The 22,715-nt window shown below is 42.9% G+C and overlaps 1 protein-coding gene across 6 annotated transcripts in view; it reads right to left on the reverse strand.

Annotated features, from left to right (window-relative positions):
* Window positions 1-6,131: 6,131 nt before the first annotated feature.
* Window positions 6,132-22,715, reverse strand: part of MICU1 (mitochondrial calcium uptake 1) — a 214,043-nt gene continuing 197,459 nt past the window's right edge. For 4 of the 6 annotated variants that reach the window (XM_074958976.1, XM_074958975.1, XM_074958974.1 and 1 more), the window contains exons 11-12: window positions 15,304-15,393; window positions 6,132-7,266 (exon numbers count right to left, since the gene is read on the reverse strand). In XM_074958976.1, the coding sequence (XP_074815077.1) occupies window positions 7,106-7,266; window positions 15,304-15,393 (251 nt within the window). In that variant the 3' untranslated portion in view covers window positions 6,132-7,105. The remainder of the gene's footprint in view (window positions 7,267-15,303; window positions 15,394-22,715) is intronic. The other 2 variants (XM_074958972.1, XM_074958977.1) reach the window with 2 other exon arrangements.

Consider the following 22,715-nt stretch of genomic DNA (forward strand, 5'->3'; position numbering starts at 1 on the left):
GCACTAAACAGAGTCTTCTTGAAGAAGCAGATCTGTTGCTCCAAGCAAGCGAAGCATGCAGTAGCAGGAATATTGTCTGGTGTGGATGGAGAAAATTACATCTACGTGGTGGTTTGCTGGTGTCTGCAGGTAGAGTTTAAGGCTATTGATTTAATTTTTTAAAACCCTTGGTGGACTGCATCCCAGAACCTTACCACATTTGATATACTGTGTAGGACTTGGCACCGTCAGCTTAGATATTGCCAGGCTTTGGCACATAAGGACAGAACAGATTTATTCAGAGAGCTTAAGGTTAGACGGGCCTTAGATCATCTAGTCTGACGTCTTGTACATCATAGGTCCTGAAATTTCACCATTACCTCTGCATTAAGTCCAATAACTAATGTTTGACTAAATATCTTCTCAAAAGGCAGCTGGTCTGGCAGTTTGTTCCAATGGTTAATCGCTCTCACTTTAAGAATGTGTGTCTTATTTCTAATTGGAATTGGTCTGGCTTTAACTCCCAGCCATTAATCACCTCTCAGTCATCTTTTTGATAGGCTAAACAGATTGAGCTCTAGTCTCTCCTTGCAAGGCATTTTCTCCAGCCCTTGAATAATTTCTGTGGCTCTTTCTAAATTCTCTCCAATTTTTCAACATTTTAAAAATGCAGACACCAAAACTGTACATAGTAGTCCAGGATTGGTGTCGCCATGCCATACAAGGAGTTAAAATCCTGTACACTACTTCCCTGTTTATACGTACAAGGATCGCATTAGCCCTTTTGGCCACAGTATGGGACTGGAAGTGAGATCTTCAATTTTGCCAGTTAGAGAGACCTTTAAAGAATGCTAAAGCGGGTCATTGCCCTTATCTGATCAAGAAAATAGTAACAAAAGCATTTTGTCACTAGACAACTTGTCATTTATTTTATTCACTGTGTTTAAACTAAAGAGCATGGATCTCTTCCTAAGTATCTGCATAATCACACTTCTCTACCAACTGATAGATTACCTTCCTTATAGAAATGAGTGGGCACAAAAGCAAATCAAAACTGGCCACCCTTTACTCTATTTAATTTACTTCATTAATATTAACAAAAATATATTGTCATGTCGTGTACACTATCCCTCAATGCACCACAGAACTGTACATGTTTCTTTTGTTTGGTCACGTTATATGTGGTCAACTAAATAATTAAAGTGGTTTAATTAGGACTGTATGTATTGATTGGTTGCATGCAACTTCAATGGCAACTACAAGCATATTTGAAAGAAATGACAGTCTTGTGTTACTCTGAAATCTTTATCTCCTTATATAATAAAGACATCAGCTCCACACTATCAGACAAAGCATCAAACATTAAGCCACATCCAGGATTTCGCCTGGGGTGCAATCTGATTGAAAAGACAAAAAACTACGTATTTACCCCAACTAAATGTCTAGTTAGTTTTTGTTAAAAGAACAAGCTCTTTCAGGCTGAATTATAGTGAGTAACAAGCATTAATCAGCCCTCATTACCTTTCTATTACGTAAATGCTCTATGAGGCAATTTTGTTTTGAACGCACAATACTGAAAACATTTAATATTACTCATGTCTCTGAATATATATTTTTAGAAGTGAGCAAACTGATTGCATTTGCTTCATTTAACTTGTTTGTAATATAACAAAGCTTTCCTGTTCTTTTACACTGATGTTTTGTAGAGTAGAAAATGCTCTATCGCACTGCATACTATGATTTATATTGTATTTTAATTGTTACGTCCAAGTTTTAGTTATGTTTTGGGGTTTTCTTTGTGTGTAGTCACTCCAATGAATATACTCATAGGAGAAAACTTTTCCCCTCGTAATTCCCATAATGTCTGTGCAGTAAAATAGCCTCTTTGTTTGTTCATGTTGTTCATAATTCCTACTTATATGCTTGGAACTTGTAAGTATACTCAGCAACTGTTTGAGACCCAGGCAGTTCAAGGGGGGCCTTGATTTAGCATTACCCCAAAATATCATTCATCTTATTTAACGTGAACTGTTTAACAAGTATAGAAGGATGTGTAGGGTTGGGATTTTTTTTGGATTGTGAAAATAATGAAATTAGTATTTTAGAAGGTGGGGGAGAGGGCGCTCAAAATATTTTTGCTTAGGGCTTCCAGTGAGTAGCACTGCCCTCTGCTGGTTATATATTTACCTCTGGACTGAACATCTCTTGGCCAAAGGGTTATGGAATTCAGCCCTTTTCAAAAGTGATTGAAACCCCATTTCCTAAGTTCTAGGACACATGTTAAATGTATAACTGTTTTTGGGACACAAACATTCTGGCCGAGAGGTGTTAAATCATTTATTACTTTTCACTCTTATCTGTAACTCTGGCACGGATTTATGACATAGACAAGGTAATATGGGGCAAAAGGCAAAGGCTCCGTGACTCACATTCAAAGGAAAATTGAACTGCAAGGACTAAAACAAGGTCTCCCAGATTCACTGCTCCTTCAAGTTTGAAATCAGTTTGGGCTTTGCACAGCAGATGGCAGAATTGTTCTTTTAGCTACAGGACTAGTTTTATCTTTAATGTCCTGACTGAAGAAAACCTTTAGCTGCAGTGGAGATTTGTTTTCTTTCCATACTTTTATCTTATGCAATCTGCACCTGGCACTGTAGAAGCCACTTGTGGCAATGGCTTTTTTAAAGCCATTTGCTAGTGAGGTCTCAAGCACCGAAACTGCCAGGTCTCCCTTCTGGGTCCACACCAAGCACCCAAGGCAGATGAGTTTTCACCCAATCCTTCACCCTGGGGTTGCCACTGATCCCTCCTTTTCTTATTACTCCACTTTTCTCCCACATTTCGTCTTAGAATGTGAGTATCCTGCACTGTATGGTTATACTCTAATGCCTGTTTGCTTAATTGTTTTATATTAAATAAAATCTTCAATTGTGTCACTCATGTTGCTCACAGCCCTCCATTAAATTAAATGATCTATAACTACCCTGGAGGCTTGACCCTTAAAGAAGTCAGTTTGGTTTTATGCCTTATTTTAACCATTTAATTGGGAACACGTAAATCAAAGGTTAGAGGCAGCTGAGCTCCAGAACATCAGACAATTATTCTTCACTGCTCTAGCAAGTCACTGCTTCTTTTAGGAACCCAGCTTGCTTTCTTCATCCAGGCAGGGACTGCGAAAGAATGCATTTACCAAATAAAAAAAAAAAAGTCCTAAAAGTCTCTCCTGCTCCATGTGTCATTCATTTAGTGGGTTTATGTCCAATTCAGTTCAAAAGGGGCACATACGAAACAAACGGCCGTATGGAATTTAGGAGAAATATATGTGCTCTAGCCTTTAGGAATGAGTGGATCCCATACATGTTAACCATTTGGAAGACACATTGAAACAGTTCCACGAGTGAGCAGCGGTGGCTAGTGTCAGCACATTCTTTCCTCCCATCCCTATGCTTACTCTGAGTAGAAAGCATAACCGGAGATTCTGCTGCAATTTTTAGAGAACAATGCCCACCTCTATGGATTTTAGTTTTAGTCTTCTTACCTCAGCTCTCTCTTTATGCCTTCTTCTGCAGAGGATCTCATCCTACAGAAACTAGCCCTGGACTGCTGAAAAGTGGACAAGGGCATGGTATGACATAGAAAGGTGGCCCAATTTTGGGACCCTGTACTTTGTTTCCAGCCTCAATAAGGTCCATCCTATTACCTCCTGTCCCTCTTGGCTATTAAAACCTATGGCTCACACACAGGACCTATTATTAGCAGAAAGTGTATTTCCTCTCTTCAGGACAGTAGGGTCACAGCATCTCTTAAACAAGCAACTGTTTGTTTCTTGATCAAGAGTCTATCTTGACACTGGGATTCCTGCTTACTATCACTCAGTTCACCAGTCTCCCTTGTGAGAAGATTATAGAGAAGGTGGCATCAAAGCAACTCAGTACCTGGAGTCCTCAGGTTTTCTCAACTTCATCAGTCTAGCTTTAGAGCTGGGTGTGGTAGAGACTGCACTGGTCTCAGTCAACGACCTTCTGACAGTGGATAAAAATAGAGTGCTCATATTCGTGTTTAGAACTTTCAGCTGCCTTTGCGACCACTGTGCAGCTTAAACAGCTGCAGATGGCTCTGCTCTTTTGTCTCCGAGAGGAGCCAAACTAGTATTGGATGATTGTTTGGCTGTCCTGAAATATCTTGCATGTGGTTCTTTCTTTTGCTTTAAATTTATCTGCTTTTGATTGCTCTATGCACCCAGGAATGTGTTTGTTGGAGCAGAAAACCCAAAATGGAGGACAGGATAACTACTGCAACTGATTAGGCTAGCTAGCTCTCAGTAGAATCGGAGCTTTGCAATTCATACTTGTCATGCATTGTTCTTCATATTCACCATAGAGGCTTTTTGGTGAATTCAGTTCTGTAGTGGGCTTTAATATGCACTTAGTTTTGTTTAAAAAGGAAAAACAAAGGGACTGGTGAAGTTCTCAGAGTAGGTTGCACAGCTGTCAAAGATCACTGGTTGACAAGTTTATACACAGAGTGGGTAGACCAGAGGCAGCAGCAGCATCGTAAGTTCCCCTCCCCTCTCTGCTGGAAAGACTAGGAGTAAGCAAGTGGTTGTTTTCATGCCCATTCAGTCCTTTGTTTCTTGGTGGAAACTAGCAACTTTACGAAGCCAGTTATGATGTGGATTCCTTTTGACATCAACACCTTTCACAAAGACAACTGAATACCCATGAGAACGTGGTGACTTTCAATAACTGCAAAAAAAGTTAGTAAAAATAAATTTAAAAGACTGAAAACTACTACCATTTTCACAGTAGAAGGCAGTGTAGGGCTGAGAAAATGGACATGAAAATAGATGTCTGTGTGTTGTTGCCATGTTAGTCCCAGGATGTGAGAGACAAGATGGGTGAGGTAAAATCTTTTATTGTACCAACTTCTGTTGGTGAAAGAGAGAAGCTTTGAAGCTGCACAGAGCTCTTCTTCAGATCACCTGAGCTCTGTGGAGCTCTCTCTCTCATGAAAATAGATTACATTAATGCTCTAGAATTAGGATTTGTTAAGTGAATTAGGAGCACCGTAATATTCAGTCATGCAATGTGGTTGGGATTTGATGGTTTACAATCTATTGTTTCACATACTTGATGTGAGTGTAGAGAGGAGCTATATCTTTTTATCTGACAACAACTTGGACTTGTACATGCTAAGTTGCTAAATTATTTGCACCCAAGACTTATTCAAAGAAAAAAATAAAAAAATGAAAAAACATCTTTCATGTGAAACTGTTGAAACCTGGTGGAAGTGGAAAGTTTTCTTGTCAATCCACACAAGATGCTAAATCTTGGTCCTGAGGTTCTAGGGTCTTTGGAACTGGATGAAATGGTTTCTTCTGAGACCTTAACAGAACAACAAGCCCAGGAACTAATAAGTTTTCATGATGTGTTTTCGTCAGCCTCAGGAAAAACTCTATTTCCCATCATACTTGTACTAACCCAGAGGTAAAGCCAGTAAGGAAGACTGACTGGGTGCCAGAAAAAATGCAGGAAGCAATTGCATGGGAAGTTTGAGAGATGCTCAAATTAGGTATTACAAAGGTGTCTCAAAATGATTGGTACAGCCCTGTTGTACTGGTGCCCAAACCTGACGGGACAATCCATTTCTGTCTTGATTTCCATTGGGTGAAATAATGCTATTTCCCATCTGGATGCATACTTCATGCCACACATAGGCAAGTTATTAGATTAGCTAAGGAAGGCTAAATATTTAACGTCAGACTTAGAGTTGAACTGTGGAGGTGAAAGGGGGAAGGTAAGCTTTCTAATCAATGCACTTTAGGGTACACTGTGTGTTATCAGATTTTTTGCCAAACACTGGCCACGTAAAACTTCAGTCGACAGATCCTTTCAAAACAACAAGCACATTTACCAGTGAGTGAGGACAATACACAGAATTCCACTCTCCAGACGTCTCTAAAACTGATGCTTTGTGTTTTCTCCTTTTATATTTAGTAGGAGTTTATTTTAGAGAGAGATTCAGATTTTTGTTGACTTTCTGCCAATAAAGTCAAATGTGACTTAAGTCATGAGGCTTCCCATAAACACAGATGAAAGATGAGCATTTGCTTTTGTTGTGAACCAATGTAATTAAAGTAATATTTTACAATGTTGAAGCATTCAGTAAATAGCAGCTTTAAAGCCAGTACCCCATACAGAAGGACAACCTCACAGGGGGAGGAGCCCCCTATTAAAAAGAGAATTACAAAGAGCATATATGTTAGGTTGCTTATGCAAGGCAGGGTTCTTCTGAGGGAGGAGAAAGGTGGGAAAAAATTAAGCCATTTTAAACTCCTTATATCCAAGGCAGTAACTAAGCCTCAGACAGCCCCCTGCTTGACCAGGCATATCCCTATTTCACACCACGCCTGCGAGATAAGAAATCCAATTGGGAAAAACAAACAGTCCTATAGGAAAAAGTACTGTGGCATTCTTCTCACCCTTGCTGGACCCTTCTGTCCTTAATCTTACCGACAGCTTCCGTAATAAACAAAGGTTGCTATTGTTTTCTGTAAACCCAGCTCTCTTTCAAAAGCTCATTTTAAACACACTTTTTTGTAAATAGTGCTTAAAATCTAAACTAAAAATAATTCAGGAGCAAAAGACTAGGATTTGCTACTAGTAGATTTGCTAGGCATTTCTGTCCCACTGCTTGACACATATGGGACTGTTCCGACCAATATTGTTCTCTGAAGCTATCCATATTCAATTCTACCTAAAATCCTGGTTTTGTTGGACACCGGAGCATACTATGGAGATGAAGCTGGTGGCGGCAATACACAGAACTAATTATTTTTGTAATTTTCCTGAGAGATTAATATTTAACAGGCATCAGCAGTGGAAAAATTAAAGGAGAAGATACAGTAGACTTCAATTTCTGTTCTGGTGTTTGGAAAAACTCCAGATGTTAATAGTCTGTGTCTTCTGGGTGGTTTTTTTCTAGTTCAGCGTAACAATCATTCAGTAGATTTCTGTGTGAAGAGTGTTCATCTGCAGAGCATCTGACAATGCTACATTCTGCAGGAGCAGTACAGATTTATGGCCCCCAATAACATATGTTAACCAGGTTCTTCCATTTGCTGCAGTTATTGTTTGGGCATGGCAAAGTCCCAAGCTGTCTCCTGTGCGCATTTCCACATTGCCCTCATGAGTCGTGTAAATCCCATGTCTTTGGGCTTCTCCAAACCTCTCATAAGTCGCTGCTTCATAATGGCAACAAACTCCTTGTTACTCAACTCTCCATTCCCTAAGGGAAGAGGAGAAAAAAGTGTTCATTAACCTGAAAGTACAGAAATAAAAGGCCCAGAAATCTTTGGAGGGCAGTACCAAAAGCTTGCTTTCCTTTAGAGAAAAAGAGACTGGTTCATGTTTTGCTTTAGTCTCCTGACAGGTGAGGCCATGAAAAGTGCTGGTACAATGTACAAATTTTACATTATATTTGAAGTTCAAGTTTTTGATTAAAATGGACACTTCAGAGTTTCCTGCTGATAGCCACTGTATGGCTGGCCTCACAGTAGTGCTGCTTTTCAGCACGATGGCATCTCCCTGCAGGAAGCTTGGAAATAGCAAATTGTAAATTAACTTCAATTTCATATGCAATTCACATTTTACGAAATGTGAAAAATGCTTCTCCCCATGAGATCATTTCAGGACAATCAGCTGAGCAAAATGATTGCAGATTTAATTTTGACAGTATTATTATATCACCAATTACAATTCTGCATCCTTTCCGGACAAGGCCCAAGTGCTAATTGAAACAATGACTGCTTTTATCAAAATGTTTACTTTGTGATTCATTGCAATCAGGAGCTCTGTGACACAATGGTCTTAAATCAAAATGCGTGACAGGTTCAACGACTTAGTTTCCAAAGACCCAAGTATTGTCATAGCAACGAGGAAAATTTCATATTTTGGTCAGATGTTTAATGTTGACATTGGTGAGATTCAGAGGCGGCAAAAGTCTTTGACATCGCAATGCAGCCCCATCTGTGATCATTTACAATTTGGCAGATTTTCTTTTTACCTATGTCAAGCAGCTGACTGTTTCTTGGAGCAGCTAGTCCTCGAACCCACAAGGGGAGAGGCAATTCTTGATATAGTCCTAACTGGCACACAGGATCTGGTCCAAGAGGTGAACCACTCAGTAACAGTGATGAGGACGTAATTAAATTTACCATTCTTGTAGGGAGGAAAATACCAAAGAAACCCACCACAGCAGCATTTAATGTCACAAGGAGAACTATGCAAAAATGAGGAAGCTAGTTAAACAGAAATTAAAAGGAACAGTCACAAGAGAGAAATGCCTGCAAGCTGCATGAAAACATTTTAAAATCACCATAATAAGAGGCTCAAATTAAATGTGTATCTCAAATAAGAACAAAATCAGTAAGAGGACTAAACAAAATGCCACTATGGCTAAATAACAGAGTACAAGAGAGGATTAGAGACAAAAAGACATTCTTTAAAAATTGGAAGTCAAATCTGACCAAGGAATATAGAAAGGAGCATAAACTCTGCCAAGTATAATTAGGCAGTCCAAAAAAGAATGTGAAGAGCAACGAGCAAAAGACACAAACTAACAGCAAAAAAAAATTTTTTTTTTACGTATATCAGAACCAGGATGCCTGCCAATCAGTGGGACCACTGGACTACTGAGGTACTACAGGAGCACTCAAGGAAGACCAGGCTGTTGTGGAGAAGCTAAATGAATCATTTGCATCAGTCTTCACTGCAGAGGATGCGAGGAAGGTTCCCACCCTGGAGCCATGCTTTTTAGGTGACAAATCTGAGGAACTGTCCCAGACTGAGGTGTCAATAGATGAGGTTTTGGAACTAATTGATAAATTAAACAGCAATGAGTCATCAGGACTAGATGGTGACCCAAGAGTTCTGAAGGAACTCAAATATGAAATTGCAGAACTACTAACTCTGCTATATAACCTATTGCTTAAATCAGCCTCCGTACCAAATGACTGGCAGATAGCTAATGTGATGCTGATTTTTAAACAAGGTTCCACAGGTGATCCTGGCAATTACAGGCCGGTAAGCCTAACTTCAGTACCAGGCAAACTGGTTGAAACTATAGTAAAGAACAGAATTATCAGACACATAGATGAACATGATATGTTGGGGGAAAAGTCAACAAGTTTTTTGTAAAGGGAAATCATGCCTTACCAATCTATTAGAATTATTTGAGGGTGTCAACAAACATGTGGACAAAGGTGATCCAGGGGATATAGTGCATTTGGACTTTCAGAAAGCCTCTGACAATGTCCCTCAACAAAGGCTCCTAAGCAAAGTAAGAAGTCGTGGGATAAGAGAAAAGTTCCTCTCATGGTTAAAAGACAGGAAATGGTCAGTTTTCACAGTGAGAGGGAGGTAAATAGTGGGATCTGTACTGGGACCTGCGCTGTTCAACATATTCTTAAATGATCTGGAAAAAGGGGTAAAACAATGAAGTGGCAAAGTTTGCAGACAATACAAAATTACTCAAGATAGTTAAGTCCAAAACTCACTGCGAAGAGTTACAAAGGGCTCTCTCTAAACTACTATGATAAGAGTTTGACTTAAACTGACTAACACAATGAAACCTTGGGTCCAATCTGCAACTCCAAACTCATCCTGCACTACCGAACCTAGGTATTGCACCATAGACAGAACTGGCATTTGGGATCTTAGACGGAAAAATGCACAGGGAGAAATCTACCAAGATGAGACACTTATCAAGGGAAATACGGAAAATACTCAAAAAAGAATAATCACAACAAAGCTGAATGTTTATAAAGTTAGAAGTGGAGCTGGGAGTACTGTGAACATGGAAATTCTTGAGGGGACTTTTTTGCACTGAAGTAATTTAGAAAGCATGCCAGGTTTTGAAACAGATGTATTATGTTTTAAAAAACTTCCTAGACTTGGAGTCATTTTGGCAAGTTTTATTCCACAGCTAATTTTTATGGGTAATTTATAATCCCTGGGATTTTTAATGAAAATACTGACAGACTCTGAAGGGACTATTCCCAATCAGATTCAGAGACACAACATGATGAATTGCCTTTGTCTTCCAATGAATTGGAATGTATCCAGGTCTCTGAAATCCCTTTCTAGTTTACTATCAATTTTGTAGGCATATGTTTGTTTCCCCAAGACCACTTGACAAGGAAAGAAGAAAGGATTCCTGACAGTTCTATGCCCAATGCTTCTTCCTGCTTCGTGTCTGTCATTTAGACTCTTGCTTAAGAGACAACCTGTCTCTTCCTAATTGTATCATTGCTACAGAGTTTGTCCCCTGCCCACTCTTCATGTAAATCAAGAAATACTCCAAGGAAGCAAAGCTTTGAGACCATCCTGATTTTAAAAGCCCTAGCAAACACTGTTTTTGTTTTAAATAATCTGGCCAGAGATATTTCAACCAATTTCCTGTGGCTTTATTGGTGCACTGGGCAGAGGGGCTGTCATAAATAGAAAGGGAAGGGTAAACCCCTTTAAAATCCCTCCTGGCCAGAGGAAATCTCCTCTCACCTGTAAAGGGTTAAGAAGCTAAAGGTAACCTCGCTGGCACCTGACCAAAATGACCAATGAGGAGACAAGATACTTTCAAAAGCTGGTAGGAGGGAGAGAAACAAAGGGTTTGTGTGTCTGTCTACATTTTGTCTTTGCCGGGGATAGACCAGGAATGAAGCCTTAGAACTTTTAGTAAGTAATCTAGCTAGGTATGTGTTAGATTATGATTTCTTTAAATGGCTGAGAAAAGAATTGTGCTGAATAGAATAACTATTTCTGTCTGTGTATCTTTTTTGTAACTTAAGGTTTTTGACTAGAGGGGTTCTCTATGTTTTGAATCTAATTACCCTGTAAGGTATTTACCATCCTGATTTTACAGGGGGGATTTCTTATTTCTAATTCTATTTTTATTAAAAGTCTTCTTGTAAGAAAACTGAATGTTTTTTCATTGTTCTCAGATCCAGGGGTTTGGGTCTGTGGTCACCTATGCAAATTGGTGAGGCTTTTTATCCAACATTTCCCAGGAAAGGGAGGGTGCAAGTGTTGGGAGGATTGTTCATTGTTCTTAAGATCCAAGGGTCTGGGTCTGTAGTCACCTAGGCAAATTGCTGAGGCTTTTTACCAAACCTTGTCCAGGAAGTAGGGTGCAAGGTTTTTGGGAAGTATTTTGGGGGGAAAGACGTGTCCAAACAGCTCTTCCCCAGTAACCAGTATTTGTTTGGTGGTGGTAGCGGCCAATCCAAGGACAAAGGGTGGAATATTTTGTACCTTGGGGAAGTTTTGACCTAAGCTGGTAAAGATAAGCTTAGGAGGTTTTTCATGCAGGTCCCCACATCTGTACCCTAGAGTTCAGAGTGGGGGAGGAACCTTGACAGGGGCCCAATAAAATCTACTGTGCAGGATATTATTCATTCAGACTGGTTTTAAGAAGCTTGAAAACTGAAGGCTTTTTGGAAATATAACTCTCTGAACAAAGCCCTCCCATGTTCTTTCTGCACTTTGTGTACATACATAAAAGGAACTAGAAAACCCCCATAATTATTCCTAAAAACAGGGTCTCATTGCTAACTTTATTTTCTGCTCTTTGTGCTGATTTAGAACAATCCTTTTCTCTATCTGCAGTCCACTTCTTAATCCAGTATTGCCATCTTTAGCTTCTATGTTATCTGATAGAAAAGCAACCACATAACTACTTCCAATATGAAACTGTGGAGTCTCATTTAAGACCACATTTAAGGTTAAGTATCCTTTTCTAACCACTCTCTCCCCTCCTCCCTCAGCCACCGTCAGGACTTGCTACCATGTTAAAAAAAATGTCAGCAGTTTCATTCCTTAACCCATATTTAGAAAAGTCTGTATTCATGGGCTAAATGAAACTGAAGAGATCTGTGTCTGCTTTTATGGTATGTTCCTATCTCTGAAGAGATTTCTGTAACAGAACAGTCTTTTCTTCTAAAGATTTGGTATCAAAACAGTCAACAGAATCTCCTCTGAGACCATGCAAATTGAGACCATTTCAATTCACTCTAATTACAGATCAAAATATCTGGCTTGCAGATGCAATCAGGAATCGCTATTGAACTACTTAGGAAAAAAGTGATTCAACTTTCTTTCACCAAAGGGACAAGGAAGAATATGAAGCTGGAAGCAAGAGGGGAAATAAATGGACACAATTGCAAAGATGCATTTATCATTTAATCAACAGTGAACACAAAACTATCTATGTGCACACACACAGTATCAGAGGATAGACCGCACATCAAAATGGGTGAGATGACAGTCCTGCTGGATAGCTTTACATAGTGTGACGGGGCAAGGCCAGATGGCTATAGAAAAGTAGTGGGAGACAAATATATTAGCGCCAGGCTAAAGAGATCCCTGTTACCAGGATAAGTAAATGGCAGCTGCTCCAGGTCAATTAAGACACCTGGGGCCAATTAAGATCTTTCCAGAAGCCAGGGAAGATAGCTAGGTTGATTGGGACACCTGAAGCCAATTAGGGGCTGGCTGAAATGAATTAAAAGCCTCCCAGTTAGTCAGCTGGCCACATGTGTCAGGAGCTGTAAGAGGAAGCTGTGCTGTTGGAGGAACTAAGCAGTACAAACCATATCAGGCGCAAGGAAGGAGGCCCTGAGGTAACAGTGAAGGAGATATTGAGTGGGGGCTGCTGTGGGGAAGTGGCCCAGGGAATTGTACACATCCTAGTTCCAAAAAGTCAGCTACCACAGCTGCTACTATTAGGGTCCCTGGGCAGGAGCCCGGAGCAGAGGGCGGGCCCGGGCTCCCCCCTCCCCTCCCTGATTAATCGCTGAAACTGGGAGACGACCGAGACTGTGCAAGGGAGAGTTACTTCTCCTCACCTTCCTTGCTGGCTTATGATTAAAATGGCTCAGTAGGCTGTGACCTTGCCTCTAGAGAGAGAAGGGCTATGTGGAGGGTCACAGTGAACCTCTGAGGCTAGTGAAATCCGCCAGAAAGCACGGGACCACTGAGACAAGGACAGAGCTTTGTCACAATAGTGAGTACATTTACTCCTTTGAAGGCACAATGGACCTACTGTATATTAAAAGAAAACATAAGCAAAAAATGACGAGCCATTAGTCTACCAATATTTAAAACAGAAGCACCTGATTTACCACTGAATACACTAGATAACTAGATATACGGTAAATTCTCCTAGGTTATGTTCTTGGCTCTGCCAATGATTTGCCCTGTGGATTTAGGCAAATACTTAACTCAGTTTCCTTGGATGTAAAATCAGGATAACAACTCATTTATTATTACGTACCTCAGAGAAATACTATGACAATTGGTGTTTACAAAGTACTCTGAAGATATAAAATGCCATTTAAGTGATAATTACAGGAGAAAGATATGTTTTGTGACAGTGCTGTCAAGAACCTGGAGTGATGTTATGAGTTGGCTAATCAGCTTCTCCAGTTCAGCAGTGGCATTTCATAAGAACATAAAAATGGCCATACTGTGTCAGACCAATGGTCCATCTATCCCAGTATCTTGTCTTCTGATAGGGGCCAAAGCCAGATGCTTCAGAGGGAATGAACAGAACAGGTAATCATCAAGTGATTCATCCCCTGTCACCTATTCCCAGCTTCTGGCATGATTTCCTGCCATGATGTCACAGAAAAGTGTAATGTCACAGGAGGATAGGCTGGTTAAACAAAGTACCCAATATACTCACCGAAGGGCAGCTACTGAACTTCCATATTCAGAGTTACAGTGCTTGAAGTAGCCAGTCTCACTAGTCTCATTACAAACTGAATTAAGTTCTGGCTCGTCGTACATTATGCAGACACAATCACTGTGACTCTGTAGTTAAGTATATTCACTTTCACAATGTAAGTGTGATTAACACTCATTGCTTACTCCACAAAATGCCTCTGCACAGAGGATGCTCTTGGTTTGCCTGGTCCAATTATTACCAGAGTGTAATGTTTCACTTGAATGTCTGAAGGCATGGCATGTATACTGCAGTTTTGAATGTTTCTGCTACTGTTCACAGAGGATATCATCCAGCCCTGAGTTTCTGTCCACAACGGAAAAATTAAACTAGTTAGTGGGATATTGAAAAATCACCACAGCTGGAATAAAATCCTTATATATGAGATCTGCAAAACCTAGTTTAGCATTAGAGATTATGGTTCTTAGTTTCTTTAACTGAACTTTGGTTCTGCTGTGTAGGGGACACAGTGCATCTACTCACTGAGCTGGCCATTGAGTTAACCAAAAATTGTTAATTCAGCATCCCTGCTGGAGGAGTTCGGATCTCTTCAACTTCCACTTTTCAGCTCCCACTTTTGAGACCTGCACTGCAGTCATCATCCTATATGGCTGGAGACACTTCTGAGCTCAGTAATTTTCCTCCTTAATCAACCTGAGATTGCTTTTGAATGACAAGAGCAGGCCAGAAAGAGCAAACTACTGGGAATAAATTCCAGGCTTCTTGCCTGGCAATGCACATTGCTACCATTAATTAGCAAGTGTTTGTACAGAGCTGTAAATATAAAGTACCGTGTTAGTGCTAAATATTCTTATTACCAACAATAGGCCATAATTGCTAATTATGTTAAACGTATAATGTTTCTGGGAGCAGAAGATAGTCTGCTTTCTCTCTGCAGTGAGCTATTCAGTCACAAATCTGACCTACAAAACCCTCAAACTCTTAAGTTAGATAGATATATGAAAACTTTCAGAGAGCACTGAATGCCATTAACGAAACCCTCTGGAAAAGTATAAGCTTTTAATACAGACCACAACACAAACAGTGAACTATAACAGTGTGAAGGGAACAGTGAATACCACCATGAAATGGATAATAATGCTATGGAAGGCCAAAGTCTAGTAGTATTTTCATGCTACTGATAAGCTGGAGAGCAGAAATGAAAACAATAGATAATTAAGCCAGTTGGGGCGAGGGGGTGGGGGTGGGGTGGAAGAAAGCAAATCTCCAAATCTCATTCATTTTGACTGCCTTTGGTTATTGATCTTACTTTTAGTATCTCTCTACATTATAAATGGCAAAATGGGGAACAGTAGGAGAGTGCTCTGATGCTGATACAGGTTTGTCAGATACAACCAACTCATCCCTTCAAAAGAAAATATTATTGAAATGCACAAATATAACATATTTGGCTTTTATAGCTTGATTCTTTCAGGGTTTTTTTTTTTTTTTTTTTTTGAAATACAGATAAACTACACAACACATTGGGAACATGCTGGGACTATGAAAAGGTCAGACCAATTACAGTAGATTAAAGCCACTCACCGTCACAATCAAAAAGAGCAAACACCACATCACACACATGGTCTGAGAGCTCCACTTTTGCCACTGTCCTGGCTACCTGCTGCATGGTAACTGAAATAAAATAAGGATACGTTATTAATAGAATGCAGTAATCTTAAATCAGTGTTATCTTTTGTCTTCCACAGGAAAAAACTGGTAACCCATCTTTTGTAACTGTGTTGCTCATGTTCATTCCATTCTAGGTGTGTGCATGCCCACGTGCACAGTTGTTGGAGACTTTTGCCTTAGTGGTATCCATAGGGTAGGCTCTGGCGCCCCCTTGAGTGCCATGCTCATGCGTCGGTATATTAGGCGCTGCCAACACTACGCACTCTCAGTTCCTTCTTGCCGGCAAGAGGGACGGGTAGAGGGACGGATAATGGAATGGACATGAGCAACACATCCTGAAGACCAACAGTTACAAAAGGTTGGTAACTGTTTTTTCTTCTTTGAGTGCTTGATCATGTCGATTCCATTCTAGGTGACTCAAAAGCAGTATTCTTGGAGGTAGGCTCGGAGTTCACAGTTTAGCAGCTTGTAGTACTGCCATACCGGGGGGTGAGATAGCTCAGTGGTTTGAGCATTGGCCTGCTAAATCTAGGGTTGTGAGTTCAATCCTTGAGGGGGCATTTAGGGATCTGGGGCAAATATTGGGGATTTTGGTCCTGCTTTGAGCAGGGGGTTGGACTAGATGACCTCCTGAGGTCCCTTCCAACCCTGATATTCTATGATTCTATGAAGCCAGCATTGTCCTGGGCCTGCTGGGTAAGTGCATAGTGGGCCGTGAATGTATGGACGGCCAGCCAGGTGGCCACCATACAGATGTCCTGGATAGGCAGTTCAGCCAGAAAAGCTGCCAAAGAGGCCTGCACCCTGGTCGAGTGAGCAGTTACCATCACTGGGGATGGCACTTTTCCCTGATTGTGGCAGCAGCTAATATAGGTGGTGATTTAAGAAGAAATTCTTTGAGCAGACACTGGGCGACCTTTCATCCTGTCAGCCACAGTGACGGATAGTTGCGTCGACTTGCAGAATGGCTTGGTCCTTTCAATGTAGAAGGCTAACACCCTCTGACATCTAGGGAATGCAGCCTACGCTCCTCCTCCTCCGACTTATGTGGCTTTAGAAAAAAAGACAGGAAAGTAAATGTCCCGGCCCTTATGAAACAGAGACCACCGTGGGCAGGAAAGCTGCGTCTGGCCTCAGCTGGACCCTGTCTTTGTAAAAGACCCTATAGGGTGGTTCCAAGGTGCGTGCCTTAATCTCAGAGACCCAGCAGCCAGATGTTACTGCAATCAGGAACACAACCTTCCAGGAAAGGAGGAGGAGAGAGCAGGAAGCCAGAGGCTCGAAGGGGGGGACCTATGAGCCGAGACAGCACCAGATTGAGGTCCCACGGAGGAATGTGTGGGTAGAGGTGTTCAAGGCCCTCGAGGAACCTGGCAGTTATGTCCTGGGCAAAAAACAACCTTCCCTCAAGCGGCAGATGGAAGGCCAAGATAGCTGTCAAGTTGACCTTGACAGATGAAAGGGATAGGCCTTGGAGCTTGAGATGCAGAAGGTAGTCCAGGATTAACTGCAGTGAGGCTTGCTCAGTCTTAACACCTTTGTCCAAGGTCCAGCAGGCAAACCGCTTCCATTTGGCCAGGTAGGTTGCTCTGGTGGAGGGCTTTCTACTGCCCAACAGGACCTCTTGGACATCAGCCAAGCACTGCTGCTCCTGTGCATTTAACTACGCAGTAGCCAAGCTGTCGGATGCAGTGCCGCCAGATTTGCATGCAGGAGACTGCCATGGTTCTGGGATAGTAGGTCCAGCCTGAGCAGTAACTGGAATGGAGTGGCCAAGAGGTTCAGGAGCATGCCGAACCAATGCTGGCGTGGCCAACCTGGCGCTATGAACTGCAGGATGTAACCTGAGGATATTACTTCTAGCACCCAATGGTCCGAGGTTAGCTGAGACCAGGCTGACCGGAAGCGGGGCAGACGGTCGAGGAGAGAGAGGGAGGGTGGATCCAGTGAAGTGACTGGGCGTCATCCTTGAGTGCACCCTCAAAATGGACTGCTTCTGGCCTCCTGGGCGGATCAGGCTGAGCAGATGAGCGGGAAGATGAAGGGTGTTGCCACTTAGACCCCTTGTCTCTGTCCTTCCTCATGTAGGAACCCGATTGGAGAGTTCCCCAGGACCTAGACTGCGGGGGCAGAGGAGGTGGAGGATGGAATGGCTTCCTGAACTGCTAAGGAGGGTGAAGGCCCAAGGAGCGGAGGGTGAAGGCCCAAGGAGCAGAGGGTGGCCTGGGAGTCTTTAAGGCCATGGAGCCTTGAGTCCGTGAGCTCGGAGAAGAGCCCCGCCCCCTCAAACGGGAGGTCCTGAATAGTGGCCTGCATTTCCTGGGGCAACGCGGAGGACTGCAATCAGGAGCTGTGCCTCATGACCACCATACAAGCAACTATCCTGGCTGCTGAGTTAGAAGTGTTCCAGGCTGTTCGGAGGGCCCTTCTTGCCACCGTTGTGCCCTTGTCCACCAAAGCAGCAAACTCCTGGGCTCGATCCTGTGAGAGGGCTCTCTGAATTTGTTAAAGGAGTCCCACAGGTTAAAATTGTACCTGCCTAACACACCCTGAATTGTAGGCTGGCTATTGAATAAATCTTTCTGCCAAATAAATCGAGTCTCTTGGCATCTTTGTTCTTTGGTGTGCCACTAACGTCACCTTGCCTGTCCCTTTCATTCACAGCGGACGTGACCAGTGAAGCCGCTGGAGGGTGTGTGTAGAGGTATTCAAACCCTTTTGTAGGGATGTAATACTTCTTTTCCGCCTTCTTAGAAGTCAGCAGAATGGAAGAGGATGTTTGCCATAATGACTTGACAATTTTAAGGACCCTGGGTGGGACGGGCAGCGCGACCCAGGCTGGGGCGAAGGAGGATATAACGTTAAAGAGGTCATCGGACTCCTCCGCAACCTCCTCAATTAGTAGGTTCAAATTAGCAGCAACCCTTTTAAGGGGGGCCTGGTGCTCCCTGAAGTTGTTGGGGGGACTGCCCGTTTTGGAGGGACCTGCCACCGCTTTGTCCAGGGAAGACTATGATGACTGCACCACCTGTGGAGGAGCAGGTTCCCCCTCCCAATACGGCGACAGCTCGTTAGGTGCTTGGGTTTGGTGCGCTCTCCCTGCATTGGATTCGGTGTTACGTTCTGACTCCAGTGCCAGTGGTGCTGGGGCCCTTTGTCCGAGGCAGCCAGGGAGGACTGGTGGGAACACGGGACCGGCATTACTGGCATGCCTCATGGGTTCCAGTACGGCCATTGAGCAGACTGCTGCCACGTTGTCACTGCAGGTGCCGCACCAGTATCATGAATCGGCGGCGAATCACCTCTCCTTGGCGACGGGCTGAACTCCTGGTCCAACTCGGACCACAGAATCACAGAATTGGAAGGGACCTCAAGAGGTCATCTAGTCCAGTCCCCTGCACGCATGGCAGGATTAATTACCTAGACCATTCCTGACAGGTGTTTGTCTAACCTGCTCTTAAAATCTGCAACGATGGAGATTCCACAACCTCCCAGGCAATTTATTTCAGTGCTTAGCCACCCTGACAGTTAGGAAGTTTTTCCTGATGTCCAACCTAAACCTCCCTTGCTGAAATTTAAGCCCACTGCTTCTTGTCCTATCCTCAGAGGTTAAGAAAAACATTTTTTCTTCCTCCTTCTTTTAACCAGCTTTTACATACTTGAAAGCTGTTATATCTCCTCTCCATCTTCTCTGTTCCAGACTAAACAAATGCAATTTTTTCAATCTTCCCTCATAGGTCATGTTTTCTAGACCTTTAATCATTTTTGTTGCTCTTCTCTGGACTCTCTCCAGTTTGTCCACATCCTTCCTGAAATGTGGCGCCCAGAACTGGACACAATACTCCAGATGAGGCCTAATCAGCGCGGAGTAGAGCGGAAGAATTAAGTCTCATGTCTTGCTTACAACACTCCTGCTAATACATCCCAGAATGATGTTCGCTTTTTTTGCAACCGCGTTACATTGTTGACTCATATTAAGCTTGTGGTCCACTATGACCTCCAGATCCCTTTCCGCAGTACTGCTTCCTAGTCAGTCATTTCCCATTTTGTATGTGTGCAACTGATTGTTCCTTCTTAAGTGGAGTACTTTGCATTTGTCCTTATTGAATTTCATCCTATTTACTTCAGATCATTTCTCCAGTTTATCCAGATCATTTTGAATTTTAATCCTATCCTCCAAAGCACTTGCAACCCCTCCCAGCTTGGTATCATCCACAAACTTTATAAGTATACTCTGTATGCCAGTATACCATTGCCCTTCCGGCAACCAGGGCAAAGCCATCGAGGCCTGAGTCTGTCGACTGACTCTGGTTGGCGACTGGCAAGGCGAGGGCGAGGAACGGTGCCTGCCCAGTGAACAGTACCGTGGAGAATGGGACCAATGCCGTGACAAGGAGCGGTCTCACCCGGGCAGGGACTAACGTCTGGGAGACTGTCTGGCGAAGGTGACCTGGGCTGTGTTGATCTTTGATGGGAAGCTTGCTGGTACCGGTGCCTCGACTCTGGTGTCCCATGTCTTGTAGAGGTAGAGTGTGTTGAGGACCTGGGCCTTCTGGTCAGAGACCTAGGATACAGTGCCTGGGTCCAAGGCTGCGGAGATGGAGATCTGCGCCTGAGGTCCAGTGACTGACGGTGCTCCACTGCCCGATGAGGTGTCCCATGATCAGCTTGCCCTTAGATGTCAAAGTCTTAGCTGAGCCTTCTGCGGCATCTGCGGTGCCAGATGGCCTTCTTGTTCTTTAGCTGCCAGGGCTGCTTCGGGCAATGAGAGTCCTGGGAGAGGCCGGGGTCCCCTGCCGCTCCCCAGAGTCAGAGGTGGATCCTGGCTGGGCTGGGGAGTCCAACCTCCATGGTAGCCCTGTGAAGCCCCAGGGCAGGCACATGGCCTTTGCCCAAAGCCCCTTTCCCTTCTGGTGCTGGGGGGCTCTTCTTTTGCCACTTTTTAGGCACCAGCAAGGGGGAATAGTGCTGGGAGGAGCCCGGTGCCAGCACTGCACTCCGCACTGAAATCCAATTGCTTGGTGTGGGGTCCGAGTGGGAAGGCTCCAATGCAGGACGAAGCGCAGCCTGCATGAGGAGGGCCCTCAGGTGGATATCCTGCTCCTTTTGTGTTTTATGTCGAAAGTTTTTACAGATTCGACACTTGTCCTTTCTATGGGACTCCCCCAAACACTTCAAACAGCTGTCATGGGGGTCACCACTAGGCATCGGCCTGCTGCATGATGAGCATGGTTTGAAGCTGGGAGAGCGGGGCATGCCCTGCTCCGAGGCGAAGTCCCAGCCGGGACTCTAACTATCAAACTAACCTAACACTTAACTTAATGGCTAAGTACCTACAAACTATATACAAAGATAATAAACAGAGGTTGTAAAGAACTGCTAATGCTCTTGTGATTTGCAAGACAAGGTGCTCCAACCAACCGTCATGGGTAAGAAGGAAGTGAGAGGGTGTAGGGTAGGCAGGACCTAACATACCAACGCATGAACATGGCATTCAAAGGGGTGCTGCAGCTGACCCTATGGATACCGCTAAGGCAAAAGTCTCCAACAATTGTGCACATGGGCGCACACACACCTAGAATGGAATCGACATGAGCAAGCACTCGAAGAAGAATAGCGTTTTACAAAAAGCTACCGTCCAAAGTATTTTTCTCAGGAAGTTTTAAATTAAATTTCTTCCCCACTCTGTTGAACTCCCTCCTTGAAATCAGTCTCCTCAAAAGACCTGTGTTCCTATATTATACACGCACAATGTTGTTGTTGTTGTAGGGATGCTGATGAACCTTGAAATGTTGCTATTATTTTTATTGCAGTAAAAGCATTAAGTACTAATTCTGGAAACAAAACAAAAGAAAACCACCCACCAGCCAAAACTACTGTTTCTTCTTGTTTGCAAAGTCTATGTAACTTGAATTGTGGGTCTTAACTTTTTGCTCCTTGAAATGAGAGAAAAGTATCAGAATGAGAGTAAACCCTCCACATATAATTTCCCACCTCCCCTGCTCACAGACTCTCTATTCCTTGCATGGTCAGTAAGAAGGCTTTTTTTCCTCCCGTGTTGAAAAAACATATGACTTGTCATCTTTGCAACTCTGGGTTCCTGCAGGCTGAATATTGTTTTCCTGCTAAGCAGTCCAGAGACAGTACAAACTCAAAAAGGCAAGTTCCAGCATGTGTGAAAATAATACATCTTGAATCATCACTGTCATAAATATAAAGGGAAGGGTAAACACCTTTAAAATCCCTCCTGGCTAGAGGAAAAACCCTTTCACCTGTAAAGGGTTAAGAAGCTAGGATAACCTCGCTGGCACCTGACCAAAATGACCAATGAGGAGACAAGATACTTTCAAAGCTGGGGGGGCCGGGGAGAGAAACAAAGGCTCTCTCTGTCTGTGTGATGCTTTTGCTGGGGACAGAACAGGAATGGAGTCTCAGAATTTAGTAAGTAATCTAGCTAGAAATGCATTAGATTATGATTTCTTTAAATGGCTGATAAAATAAGCTGTGCTGAATGGAATGTATATTCCTGCTTTTGTGTCCTTTTGTAACTTAAGGTTTTGCCTAGAGGGATTCTCTATGTTTTGAATCTGATTACCCTGTAAGGTATTTACCACCCTGATTTTACAGAGGTGATTCTTTTACTTTTTTTCTTCAATCAAAATTCTTCTTCTAAGAACCTGACTGCTTTTTCATTGTTCTTAAGATCCAAGGGTTTGGGTCTGTGTTCACCTATGCAAATTGGTGAGGATTTTTATTAAGCCTTCCCTAGGAAAGGGAGTGTAGGGTTTGGGGAGGATTTTGGGGGGAAAGACGTTTCCAAGCGGGCTCTTTCCCTGTTATATATTTGTTAGACGCCTGGTGGTGGCAGCAATAAAGTCCAAGGGCAAAAGGTAAAATAGTTTGTACCTTGGGGAAGTTTTAACCTAAGCTGGTAAAAATAAGCTTAGGGGGTTTTCATGCAGGTCCCCACATCTGTATCCTAGAGTTCAGAGTGGGGAAGGAACCTTGACAATCACTGACCAGGCTTTGTGGAGAGGTTTGTGATATTAAACTTGCAATACGCAGTAACAGAGTTCATGGCAAGGTTAGTGGCATCTCAGTCTAGAGAATGAGTTCAGGCCACAAGGGAAAAGGCATCTGGTAGTTTCATCAGAGTCCCTTGTGGCCAGCGACCCATGTCACAACACTCACACGCAATTCAGCATGGTTGCTATAGTAGTTCCTGCTGTACAGAAATCAATGGCTTAGCATTATATATAACCATTATCCATTCACATTGGGAGCATTCAGCTACCTCCCTCTATTTTTTCTTTTGGGGCTGATAA

Source organism: Natator depressus, chromosome 7, assembly GCF_965152275.1.
Source record: "Natator depressus isolate rNatDep1 chromosome 7, rNatDep2.hap1, whole genome shotgun sequence".
Classification (NCBI taxonomy): Eukaryota; Metazoa; Chordata; order Testudines; family Cheloniidae; genus Natator; species Natator depressus.